The sequence below is a fragment of the Aspergillus brunneoviolaceus genome (assembly GCF_003184695.1).
Source record: "Aspergillus brunneoviolaceus CBS 621.78 unplaced genomic scaffold BO95scaffold_10, whole genome shotgun sequence".
Classification (NCBI taxonomy): domain Eukaryota; kingdom Fungi; phylum Ascomycota; class Eurotiomycetes; order Eurotiales; family Aspergillaceae; genus Aspergillus; species Aspergillus brunneoviolaceus.
In genome coordinates, this window is record NW_020290740.1 from 556,748 (window position 1) to 568,748 (window position 12,001).

Below are 12,001 nucleotides of genomic sequence, written 5' to 3' on the forward strand. Positions count from 1 at the left end.
AGATTGTGTTTCATTCGGCAATGTCCCCCTCACGAGCCGTCCATATGCCTCGGCCAAGAACGCTCGTCATACCCGAAAGAAGCAGTGATGTGGAGCAGCCCTGAGAAGCACTCATAAATGGGGGACAGTTCCAGTCCATTCGAAGGGTCACGGGTATAATGGGGCTTCAAGTCTTGCCGGTTCCACAAATTCAGTTCACCGTGAGCCACGGTCAGTCGAGTCCAGCAAGCGGGGAAAGCTATATATACGGTAGCGCAACACTACCGCCATGGGGTATATCAATGAACGACTGAAGAAGGTTTCGGAGATCATTTCGCCAACAACCTCTGCCGCAGGTGATCGTACTACCAACATGACTACTACTTCTGAGCGTGTCCAAGTTCCGGATCAGCTTCCTTGGGATCCGAATTGCACGCGGTTCCCCACGCGCAAGGAACTGCCTAAGATCCCCGGGGCTCCGAAGGATGCGGCATGGGTTTGGGGGAAGGATGATCAGGTACTGTACTGTTGCGGTTTCGTCTTCGGGGAGAATGCACCTCGAATTTCCTAGCTGACCTTGTCTACTTGGTAGCTCGGACGGTTGAATCTGCTGACGCCGGCTCGGGTCAAAGCTGCTGCTGCGGAGATCAAGCTGGGGGAGATGATTCGACTTGAGTGAGTTTTGTTGAATCAGTGGCTATTGTCTCGTCTCGTGGAGGAGGGCGTAGTTACAAACTACGTGGCTCTGTTGTGCAAAGAAGCTGATGCAGCAACAGTCTCCCATTGCATATCCCCGAGACCCCGGCCTTCGACCGCGAGCTCTTCCAGCATCATATCAAGGAGCTCGTCGAGGACGTGGTCTACGACGATACCTACACCCTGAACACGCAGAGTGGCACCCAGTGGGATGGATTTCGCCATGTACGTTGCTCTCTCTTACCGGGCTTCTCCATAAAGCTAGAGGCTTGAAATCCAACGATCCTGACATATATGCTAACCTGTTGATCGATCCCGCTACCGATAGTTCGCCCACCTGGACACCAAACTCTTCTACAACGGGGTACGGACAGTCCAGCCCCAAACCAGACACACACACGCGCACACATCCAACTAACCAATCCCTCCAAGGCCAAATCCACCGACTTCAAACCTCCCTCCACGACCTCCACACCCCCCTCCCCCCACAAATGCAGCATCCACCACCTCTCCACCCACGGCCTCGCCACCCGCGCCATCCTTCTCGACTACCGGCACTACCACAGCACCACGCACCCCGAAAACCCCTACGACCCCTACACCTCCCACCCCATCCCCCTATCGGCCTTACACGCCTGCGCCCGCGCTCAAGGCATTAACCCACTCCCCGCCTCCCAAGGCGGCGACATCCAACCGGGCGACCTCCTCCTCGTCCGCTCCGGCTTCGTCGAGCAGTACCACACCCTGCCAGCCCAGGAACGCACCGCCGCCGCGCGCCGCTCCCACGCCGACCTCCGCTGGGCCGGGGTCGCGCAGGACGAGGACGTGCTGACCTGGTTGCATGACTGCTACTTCGCGGCGGTGGCGGGGGATTCGCCGACGTTCGAGTGCTGGCCGCCCACCCGTGATGGCGGGCAAGGGTTCATGCATCAGGAGTTGCTCGCGTGCTGGGGGATGATGATCGGGGAGATGTGGGATTTGGAACGCTTGGCGAGCCGGTGTCGGGAGTTGGGCCGGTGGACCGTCTTTGTGACGAGTGCGCCGGCTATGGTCTTCGGTGAGTTCCTGAGTTCCTCTTTTTCTTTTTTTTTGCTTGGGTCTTGGTTGGTTGAAAGGGGGGGTGGCCGGGGGGTGATTCTTCTGGGGGATGTGGGAGGTAGGAGGTCCACGGTGGGAGATCTTGGCTAACGATATCATGTGTATGTGTAGGAGGTGTTGGATCGCATGCTAATGCTACGGCGATCTTGTAATTTGGGGGTCTGTCCTTGGAATCAAGGGATACTAAAATGAGGTACATGCTTAGCGGATTAGCTATGCACTGAGGGATGGTAGTATTTCCTCACTGGGCAATGGACGAAGGAGAAATTCAAGGATTCTTTCATTGGCAGCAGTCATCACGTCATTACGTTCATTAAAAGTAGTACTAGTAGTAGGAAAATGGACATAGGAAAAACGGATATCCTGCCCTTATCTCCATCGCCATACTAGACGAAAGCAAGGGTCTTTCCATGACTAATCGACTCAGAGGCTCATGTCATGTACTTGTACTGGTGCATGGCAATGACCAGCAGACAATACACCAAGACAAAACATGCAAAACATCAAGCAACGGGGGTATCAACTCCACCGCAACAACCTCACGGCCAAAGCTAACAAGCACTTCAGAAAAAGTCCTCCGGCCATTGGAAGCTGTGCGCACCGCCCGAGCCCAACCGCTTGCCCGCTCCCACGGTCTCAAGCTTCTGTCCCAATGGCGACTGGGGTTGGGGTTGGGGCTGTGCCTGCGCCTTTTCGCGATCCCGCGCCTCCCGCTTCTTGCCCATCTCCTTCGCCAGCCGTCGGTCTACCTTCGCCGCGGTGGCAGACAGGTTCTTCGGGAGCGGTGGCACAGGCGGGATGTACTCGTAGCGAGCCGACTTCTTTTTACTCGGAGACGAACTGGGACTGGGGCTGGTCATTACCTCCCCGGATGCCAGAGTCGTCGTTATGGCCATCTCCTCGGACTGATCCGCCTTCACCAGCGCGACGCTGCTGCTATACAGCTGCAGCTGAGCCTGCTGATTTTCCTTGTCGTGCTCATCCGCCTTACCCGGACTAGGCAGCATTTGGCTCTCGCCCGCACTGGCTGATCGCAGATCTGGGCGGCCCTTTTTCATCCGCAGGCTAGGCTGAGGCTGGGGGGCACGGTTCCTGGAGTTTGAGGCGCGTCTACGCGCCGCCACTGCTGAAGGCGAGCGAGGGTTGCTGGGTGATGATCGGAGGGGGGTGGAGCGTCTGCGGCCGCGTTCCTCGCTGGGAGTATTCGGGGAACGACTGGAAGCAGAATGCTTTCGCTCGACGGAGCCGGGGCTGTCGCCGGGGCCCATTTTCGGCAGTTTGGGCTTACGAGGAGTGGGTGTACCGGCTGTTCCGTAATATTGGCGGTTGTCTATATGTTGCGTCGGTTCAGGCTGGATCTTTTTTAGAGATGCAGGGTCTGGCGACTTGCGTTTGAGTGTGGGACTGTCTGCGGTCAAAGACGATTGGGGCTGGGGATCCTTAGGTGTTCGTGGTGTCATACCATCCTGTTGCTGCTGCGTACCGGTTATAGGCTTGCTTGGTGTGGTTTTCTGCTGCGATTCGACAGGCTCATTCTGGTGAATGTTCTCCGCCAGGGAGAGTAAAGGTGTCGACACGGCTCGAGAGGAAGTCGGGGATGTCGGCCGGCTATTACCGTGCAACAACCGCTCCGATGGGAGCGAGGGAAGTGCGCCGGGGACAAATTTGCGAGAGTATGGTTTGTCGAGAAAGGGAGTCGGTTCCTGCACTTCTTCCTCGTCGCCAACCAAGTCGTGCAATTCCCGACGCGCCCGTTGTAACTTGAGCTCCAGGTCGCTCACGCGCTTCATCAGCTTGGCCTGTCGCTGAAGCTCTTTACGCGACTTCTGTCGTCGCACTTCTGCGCCATCCGGCTGTTCCTCGGATGAAAGCTTGTTCGAGTCCAAGCGCTTAATGTATGGAATGCCCAAGGATGACTTGGCCTTGCGCAGCTCCTGGAACGAGGATCGAATAGACCCTCCGGACTCGTTCCCTTCTCCCGAGTTCTGTCTCGCATGATGCGCCATGGGCCGGTAAGTCGCTGGCTCTGGGATGGGATTCCAGGATTTGGGAGGAACTCCAGACTCCCCGTCCAAACTCCGTATATAGCTGCCCTTGACTGTACCCTTGTATCCGGAGCGCTTGAGCTCCGCGTAGGCCCGCTCTGCCTGAGCAAGCGGATCGTCCGGCTGTTTGTTGGCCTCAGCATTGTTTTTCCACCCCCAAGCGCCGAAGGGATTGAAGGCGGAGGCAATCGCCTTTCCAAACCGGAATATGCCCGAGCCCCTTTGCTGGCCCGTACCATTTCCCGCGTGGCGTGCATCATCGCGCAGGAAGATACTCGGTGGCTTCTCGCTCACGCTGTCGCTCATTGTTCCCTCGACGAACCGCGATCGTCGGCCCCGACCGGACGCACCAGCCTGGCGACCGAACCGGCCGGATCCCATTGACGTCCGTGGAGAGATCTTACCCACTGCAGTCTGGAACGGCTTCCGGTGCCCGCCCGTCTTGTTGCTGTTGCCTGCAGCCCTTTGGACAGGATGTTGTTGATCATCATTATCTTGCGGCATCGAAGGTTCGCCGCCGTTCTCCAACTGTAAAGGCCACTCATTCGACCGCCGTCGCTTTGCCGAATGAACGGACGGGGATCTACTCTGCACGCGGGAGGGATAATTCGACTCTTCGGCATCGTCAAATCGACCGGAATCGTCCGACTCGGATTCGGGTTCATCGGCGGTGGAGTCACCGATGGTGCGCGCATGTTTGCGACGGGGGCTTTTATGTTGGTGGACCACGTGGGGGTCGGCGCACATGGACTGAAGCGATAGTTCGAGCTGGCGATCGGTCTCGAGCGCGTCAACACCCTTCCCCTCCGGATGGTTATCGATCGAGGCCTGAACGTTGGACAGATTGACAGCGTTAATTTTGATTCAGAGCTTCGTTCAAAACCAGTTCAATCCTGGATGTCTGTGAACGCGACGGCAGAGGTGTCACACCCGCTGGCGCAAGGGGAGGTGAAAGCGCGCCACGGGCAGGACAGAAGCTTGAACGGTGCGGGTGGAATAGAAATCATAAGACAGACTGGAAGCAAGAGAGCGGAAGGAAACGGAGGGGGGAGGTGTTTACTTGAGGGACTTGGTACTAACCTCAACCGTGCAGTGTCCATGGGCGCGATCGGCCATCCTAACTGCGCTTGCGTGCTCACAATTCATCCATCCACTTTCGCACCGTCGGTCGGTCGATCGGTCGGTTGGTCGGTCGCTTGCACACCTTCACACTTTACTCTATCGATCCAGAGTCAGATAGGCGCAGGTCCAGTCGATCTTATCTTCTTCCGTCAACAGAGATCCTGGAAGGATATCATCTACTGGGCAAATAACGATAGAAACCCGGGGAAAACCACGCGGGGGAGAGGGGGGAGGGGGAGAGGGGAAGAGAAGTGGAGGAGAGAAAAGAAGCGGTCAGGCAGAGAAGGCAGCGGCGGCGGCGGCAATGACGAGGACGAGCAGAGGACAAAGTGGGTTGTTTTTAGCAAGTGACCAACAATGTTGTTTTTATTGTTGTTTACCTCGGGCGTTCCGGGTTTGTTTACATTTGTTTACATTTAAGGTAAGGCAATCAGTCCCTCATGTGCCAAGCCCATCTACACACACCGTGTCTGGGATGACAATGCTTCATTTTCCATGGTCCGAGAGGTAGCGATCACGCCGGCTGCTCATCATCCTATCCTCGTCATAATCGTAGTCATCAGATCCCTTGTCTCCGCGACGTCTCATACGGACATCGCGCCGAATACGGACACGGCAGCCCTGCTCCGCAATGATCCGACTCAGATGTGTGCTTTGTGTTAGACCCGGGAACTTCTTCGCGCTGAAAACTGTGAATGGGACTGACACAACCTCGAGGCGAAATTCGAGGAACGACTTTGGTGTCATCGGCTTTAATGGGTTCGTCTTCAGCATTGGTGACGGGATCGGCGCTCCCTCGTCCGCATCCTTGCTTTCCTTGGTCTCCTCGTAAAGATGGAAGCTCAGCCGGTAAAGTCCTTCGTGACGCACCGATAAATCCGGGAAGATGAAGAATCCCGCCGGAAAAGGGCGATCAAGATATGCCACTCCTGCCACGGGCACGCCTGTGAGGACGGGGAATGTTGGAGCTGGAGCAAGTCTACCCTGTGCCATTGAACGTGCGTTGTCTAATGTGGCGTAGAGGAAGAAGTTGGCGTTATAAGCGAAGGTGATGTCCGTACAAAGCGTGTCGTCGCTGGGATCCGATTCGAAAATCCGCAGCTCAACCACAGGCGGAGGATCAACCGGACGACGGTCGGCAGAAGCTTTCGGAGACACTTTTTGTCAGTCTCTTCACAAACAAACAATCCATATGAAGCGGGTTCAAAGACGTACATTTGGCGCCTGCACCGCATGCTCTTGCCCGCTCGGGTTGTTGCATCACAGTAAGCTTGTATGTAAGCTTCTTCCCCTCACGAGTGATCCGGCTGACGGAGTGCTCCGTCTCATTTACCGGGGGCGATAGAGGAGGTCTAGAAGCCATGGTGAAGCACTGATGCAGATCTGATAGCCTGAGAGAATGTTAGGTGACTACTTGACTGACATATTCCCAGCGATCTCTGATCGTTGGCGAAAGAGAAGAGAACGAATGGGAGGACAAAAACTCACTATGAGACAACCATAGATGAAAAAATGCAACCGAACTATGACCAAGTCGGAGACGGGAATACGCGCAGCAACCTTCCGGGTCCCCAAGCTGTATTATTATGTCTTTGATGTAGAGGCTGCTAGTAGCCGATGAAAAAGTCACGAGCCGACCCTGCGGTTGAGTGAAACGGAAGAGTGTGGTAGGAGGAGGGGGTGGAGGCGAGAACGGGGGCAAACGAGAGGAATTCGCTGCAGCGACCGAGCCAAGAAGGTTAAGAAGTAGCAAATAAACGTGAAGCAGGCGTCGCAACGGACAAGAAGTAGGAAAAATTAAGGGAGGAAGAAAATCGAACTGGGGACAACTGCGAATTGGGCTGGGGGGAGAACAGATAACAGCCCAGAGCGATTGACCCGTGCGAAGTTTCAGATAGGAAAGGAGGGGGGGGGGGTAGTGAGTAGTAGAAGGATGAGGAGGAGGAGGAGGAGGAAGAGGAGGGAAGAGGATGTTCAAGATGGGGATGGAGGAGGAAGATGAAGAAAGAGTGTGACAAGACTAGACCCGACTAGATTTCCACAGAGAGAGGGGGGAAAGGCAGAGAGAGAGAGGAAGAGTCAGCTGTGTACTGTATGTATGTACTGAAGTAACTAAAACCAAGTAACTAACTAAACTACCTCACAGACATAGTACTAATTTGATTGAGGTAACTAACCAACTAACTGGAACTAAGCAAGCCGCCGAGAGTGAACTAAGGAGGGGAGAACAAGCCGAAATGATAATACGTGGACCTTAACCACAACTACCTAACCTAACTGACTTAAAAAACAACTTCTACTATGCCAGTGAAGTATGAAGAGAAGAATACCTACTGAGTCTCCGTACTGGCTAATAATATTATTACCCTGCTTTCTGGATCGGGCGGCCCACCTCCGGCTCTTCGGTCTGATGCCCGCAAAGAATGGCGGAAATGGATGGTATCGTATCATCCCTCATCATCCCAAAAACTCTAATCCTACCAGGGGGGGGAGGAGCTGCAGAAGAGGAGGTGAAGGTTGGTATTCAGTAACGGAGAAAACGATGATAACAAGAAACTGACAACCTAGAAGTGTCACACATAGCAGCTAATATTTAATAAAAGATCATTATCTACTTATCAAGTCATGAAAAGCAGGTAACCATACCTCATAGTCTAATCCTGTAAATTAACCAATCGTTCGGGTTCACGGGCAAAAGTTGAAGAAAACCAAATCCGGCACTAGCTGGAGCCGGAGGGGTGGACACTGGGACAAGCTAGACTGGTAGCTGATCCACCGTCTAAGGCAATGGGCCCGATGGCACTTCCACGGGTCTTCATTAATTGTGAATGCGACCGGCCGATGAACTCGCGGAGGGGGCCAAATGGACGAAAGGTGCTGAAAGGTTTCCTCCGTAGAACCTTAATCACAAGGAAAACAAAAAATATTCGATAGAATCAATATTGACAGCTAGAAAAATAGAAAAAAAAAACCTTTACCTCCATCAAAATAATATCAGAAGAATAATATTAATATGATGTGGTATGAGTAGTATGCGTTGTAACTTAGTGGGGCTGACAGACTTGACTGACTCTGGGGCTTCCGGGGAGGAGAAACCTGGAGGGCCACGGCTGTGATGTCGTAGTTTAGGGTGCTTTAGGGTGCGACCGACATGACGGAATAACCTCCGGGGCGGATATTGAATCTTCTTCTTAGTTCTTACCACGGTTGAACTTGTAAAGCCCAACTAAAGTTGGTAAGCGTCGCAGCTATTGATCTCGCTAGCTAGGAACAGCAACAGCTTAGTATCCTGACATCCATGATTGTTCTCTAAGCGATGCGACCTCAATGGACAGGAATCTGTTAGTAGCGGAGGTACTAAGCTGAAAGAGTACTAGCAGAGGTCTCTCAGTGGGCTCTATGCTGGGCTGTGTAATACTCGGTAGTAATACACATACACTGAATCATGAAGGAAATAATGGCAGACAGTAAGTACTAAGTACTATTCTAGTAGGTACGAATATCAAGGCAATTGGACCATCATTCTCGCAAGTGGATTGTACTGAGTAAGGCGATTCTTCCTCTGCTAGGAGCTTGAGACAGCCAGTAAGATGCATGGACGGTCTCCCTCCCCCTGCCCCTTGACATGATGCTTGCGAACTCAAAAGCAAGGTACCTGCTGTCGAAGGCATGGACTTGTTCCTTTATTCATCCCGTTTGGCGCGGTATACTTCCTATCGCTTATACTACTGGTAGACACTCTCTGCAGCTGAATCGTTGTGCTGACGGGGTGCATGATTGGACATAGAACGTTGGAGGACATGGCCCCTCCGATGGGAAGCTGCTGAAGTTGCCAATGGTCCCGGTAGTACATTAAACCCTGAGGTGTAATCCTTAGGGATATACACTCTCCGCGGTGGGGATGCTGTTGGCACTTGACAATCGGCTGCGCGGTCACGGAATTCCAAGCAATGAACCTCACCTGCAACAAGTAAGTACCCGAGTGCTACCCATGTTCATTTTGACCACATGGAGGAGCTACAGAAGCCGTGATGGGTCATGAAGTTAGGATTTCCCAGTCCGGCGGATCAGTTGCTTCTCCCAGGTGTTCGGGGCGCAAAATACATGACAACAGGCCAGTGGGGGTGGTCAATGCGCCCTTTCCTGCCATCCTGCAGATGCAACCCCAGCGCCTTGCTTGGCTTAAGTGTTATCACTTGGTTAATCCAGCATACCTGGTATCTCAAACGATTCAGATTATTTTCCTTTAAGTCATTCAGAACTTCTTGTCACCTACTTATCAATGCGATCCATAGATGCTGTTGTGGCCACCTTCGACCCGACCGAGGCTGGGAGGGCAGAATAAAACCGCCGGACTTTACAAGATGGTATCGATAGTAGTTCAGCAGGTGGCACCACCACACAAGGGTATTTTTTGCCTTTGAGCTATCGTTGCAGCCTGCATACGCAATTCGCACGGCGAGCCAATCATTTATCGAATGGAGACAATTATAATCTTCAAACCTGGGATTTGAGGAGATCCATCATTAGGGTACCGAACGCAAACTACCGGAAGAAGGATCTCATTGAATAAATAGCATTATGAGCAGGGGTTGCTGAACACTTGCAAACCCAATCTATCGATGCATTCAATGATACATACACACTCTGTTCCTCCCTCGTCCCTCTTTCATAATTTTGGAACTATTTGCGATCACGAAGAATCTTAGTCATGGTGGCCCTGGCTTACTGTTGGTTTATTACTGGCACTAGGAAATCACCGAATGGAACCATTATTACCGGCCGAACCTAGGAGAGAAAACCTTAATTGTGTGAGCGGAAAAGCAAATCTGGCACCGATCGAGGTACTGCTGATCACTACTTAACTAAGTAGGAGTCGGGATTTGAAAACCCATCAGCACCGCCTCCAGAATAAAATTGGATAGTCGGATCTGCAGCGGGCGGGTGGCCCTGAGGCAGCAAAAGCGTTTAGGCCCTCAGGCTGATGCGGCACATCTCCGGGGGTCGGGAAAAAGTACGACGACTAAATCATTTAAAAAAAGAAAAAAAAAGTATGAGTGAATCAGTAAGGTACTGTACAGCCCGGCACAGTCACACTACATGACTACTGGGCCACTGGCATACCACACCTTAGCAGTTACTGGCTTGGTACGGGTGGTCCCTGCGCCTGACTCTTCCGTCTCTGGCCAGTGCCGACCGGACATGATCCATGATCCCTGCTTCTTGATCCATGGTCTCTCACCTTTGATCCTTGATCCATGCCATGGTCCTTCAGGCAATTTACGCTCTTATAGTCTAGCCCTGCACAACGAAGCCAACCATACATCACGCCCCACTTTTCTCCTTCAGAGTTCGGGATGCAGGCATCGGCTCGAGGCTCCATCATCTTACTCATTACTGGGTAGCCCACAGAGAAAAACGCCTAAGAGTCGGACTCTCGTGCCACTCTCCGTACGGAGTACGTACCCAAATGAAGGCGGCGGCTGAGTGGAATAGTGGAAACGCTGGAAAAGTTTCAATCCGCCCCACTTGAACGGTCCGCACCGAATAGAGCGGCCCCATCTCAACTACTGGCACTGCTGCTCCGTCCTGGCCTTCGAGACACTCACTTTTCCTCGTGTGTCTGACTTCTTGATACTGCTTAGGCGCTTAGACATTCAGGCAAATGCCAGTTCCGCCCGGAGCTGTCGTCTAGAAAGGGGCTTGCCCCGGACGATCGTGATTCCATCCTGTCAGTGCTCGAAGACGCGCCGTGAGGATCGACTTCAGGGGCCACCATCCCCTTGAAGACTTAGGAGAGCCCTGATAGAGCCAGAGACTAGTAGTCCGCACTCCGTAGATCCCGAATAAATGCAGCCTATGGGCTCAGTACAGCTTCTGGGTGTTTTCTCGATCAGCTCTGGATCACGAATTCGGGTCTATCACACTTTCCGAGGCATTCGATGGCGTTTGAACGATCAGGGAGGATCTCCGTGCCGTATCCGATCGTCACTCAGCATACGTGAATCATATCTTTCACCGACGACCGGAGTAGGGGGTTACAGAAAGCAAACATCTTATGCAGTTGCTCAGCACCCTGTTTACCCCTTCTTTACCCGAATGAATTTTGATAGTCCTGTTTTAGGTTTATGACTCCAGCAAGTTGCTTGGAACTATCCTGCGAGGGATCGTCCAGTAACCAGAGTATCGGGTCTTGCCAGCATGGAATCCCCCGTCAACTTGCATAGGCTATGTGTATGCTAGTCAATTTCCAGCACTTGGGGAGGTAAGGTAGGGGTCTAATATTCATGGAGTCATCAGGCGCACAAAGCGAAACGATCGTACAGAATCCTCCAATCGCTTTTCATGATCGGAACGATCAGGTTGTGACCACCCTGGCATCAATTCGTCTCATGATGCTGTCACCAGAGATGGAGGCCGTGACTGACCAGCTAGCCATTTCCATGGCCATTCTCTGCCCAGATCGCCTATCCGATCCCATGATCTTACATCCTTCCCTCGCAAGTTAATTCATCCTTTGCGCCTGTGTTCAAAGATTTTCCGAGCGGCCATAATCGGCCCAGAACTATAGGCAAGCTCTCAAAAGCGAGTGAGCCCGTAACTCAGAGAGTCACGTATCCTTATCACCGATCAACCCCAGGCTTCTCTCCGGCGATTGCAAATAGAGTGCTGTATGCACATCCCGTGGACTTGAGACGCAATTGGCCTGTGGCAAATGTCCGATTTCCTCCAAAAGGCCTGAGTGACCTCCATCCTGTGCGACCGCGAAGGCGCTGTGCTGCTGTGCTGCCACTGACGCGACCATCATTCGTTATAGAGGCCACCGTCCAGAAATTTACCTTCTGCGACACCGCAAGCTTCCTTTCAGCGGCCGCTCGTCACTGTTGCGGACAGTGCGAATGCTACCAGACCGCAAAAGGATGTAGGGGAGGGTTCTAGTCTATTGGGGGGGAGGTCCTTATTCACTCGCCATACAGCATAAAACATGCACATCGGCAAAGCGGCATCGATACTGTAGGGAGCCGGTTCTTGCTCTCGTTTGCCCCAAATAAAGAATCTAC

General features: G+C 53.0%; 3 protein-coding genes across 3 annotated transcripts; 1 reads left to right on the plus strand and 2 right to left on the minus strand.

The window, feature by feature from the left end:
- The first annotated feature begins 148 nt into the window (after positions 1–148).
- BO95DRAFT_439648 (uncharacterized protein) lies at positions 149–2,065 on the plus strand. Its single transcript, XM_025585778.1, has 6 exons — positions 149–496; positions 572–654; positions 756–900; positions 1,004–1,039; positions 1,108–1,732; positions 1,885–2,065. The coding sequence occupies exons 1-6, from the start codon at positions 269–271 to the stop codon at positions 1,923–1,925; spliced, it is 1,158 nt and encodes a 385-aa protein (XP_025445897.1). The 5' UTR covers positions 149–268; the 3' UTR covers positions 1,926–2,065.
- BO95DRAFT_439651 (putative nuclear RNA binding protein) lies at positions 2,066–4,985 on the minus strand. The gene has a single exon (XM_025585779.1). It carries the CDS (start codon positions 4,563–4,565, stop codon positions 2,337–2,339), a length of 2,229 nt encoding a protein of 742 aa, XP_025445898.1. The 5' UTR covers positions 4,566–4,985; the 3' UTR covers positions 2,066–2,336.
- Positions 4,986–5,426: 441 nt separating this feature from the next.
- veA (sexual development activator VeA) lies at positions 5,427–6,303 on the minus strand (the record flags this gene model as incomplete). The annotated part of the gene is made up of 2 exons (XM_025588734.1): positions 5,427–6,085; positions 6,156–6,303. 2 exons carry the CDS (start codon positions 6,301–6,303, stop codon positions 5,427–5,429), a joined length of 807 nt encoding a protein of 268 aa, XP_025445899.1.
- Between the last annotated feature and the right edge of the window lie 5,698 nt (positions 6,304–12,001).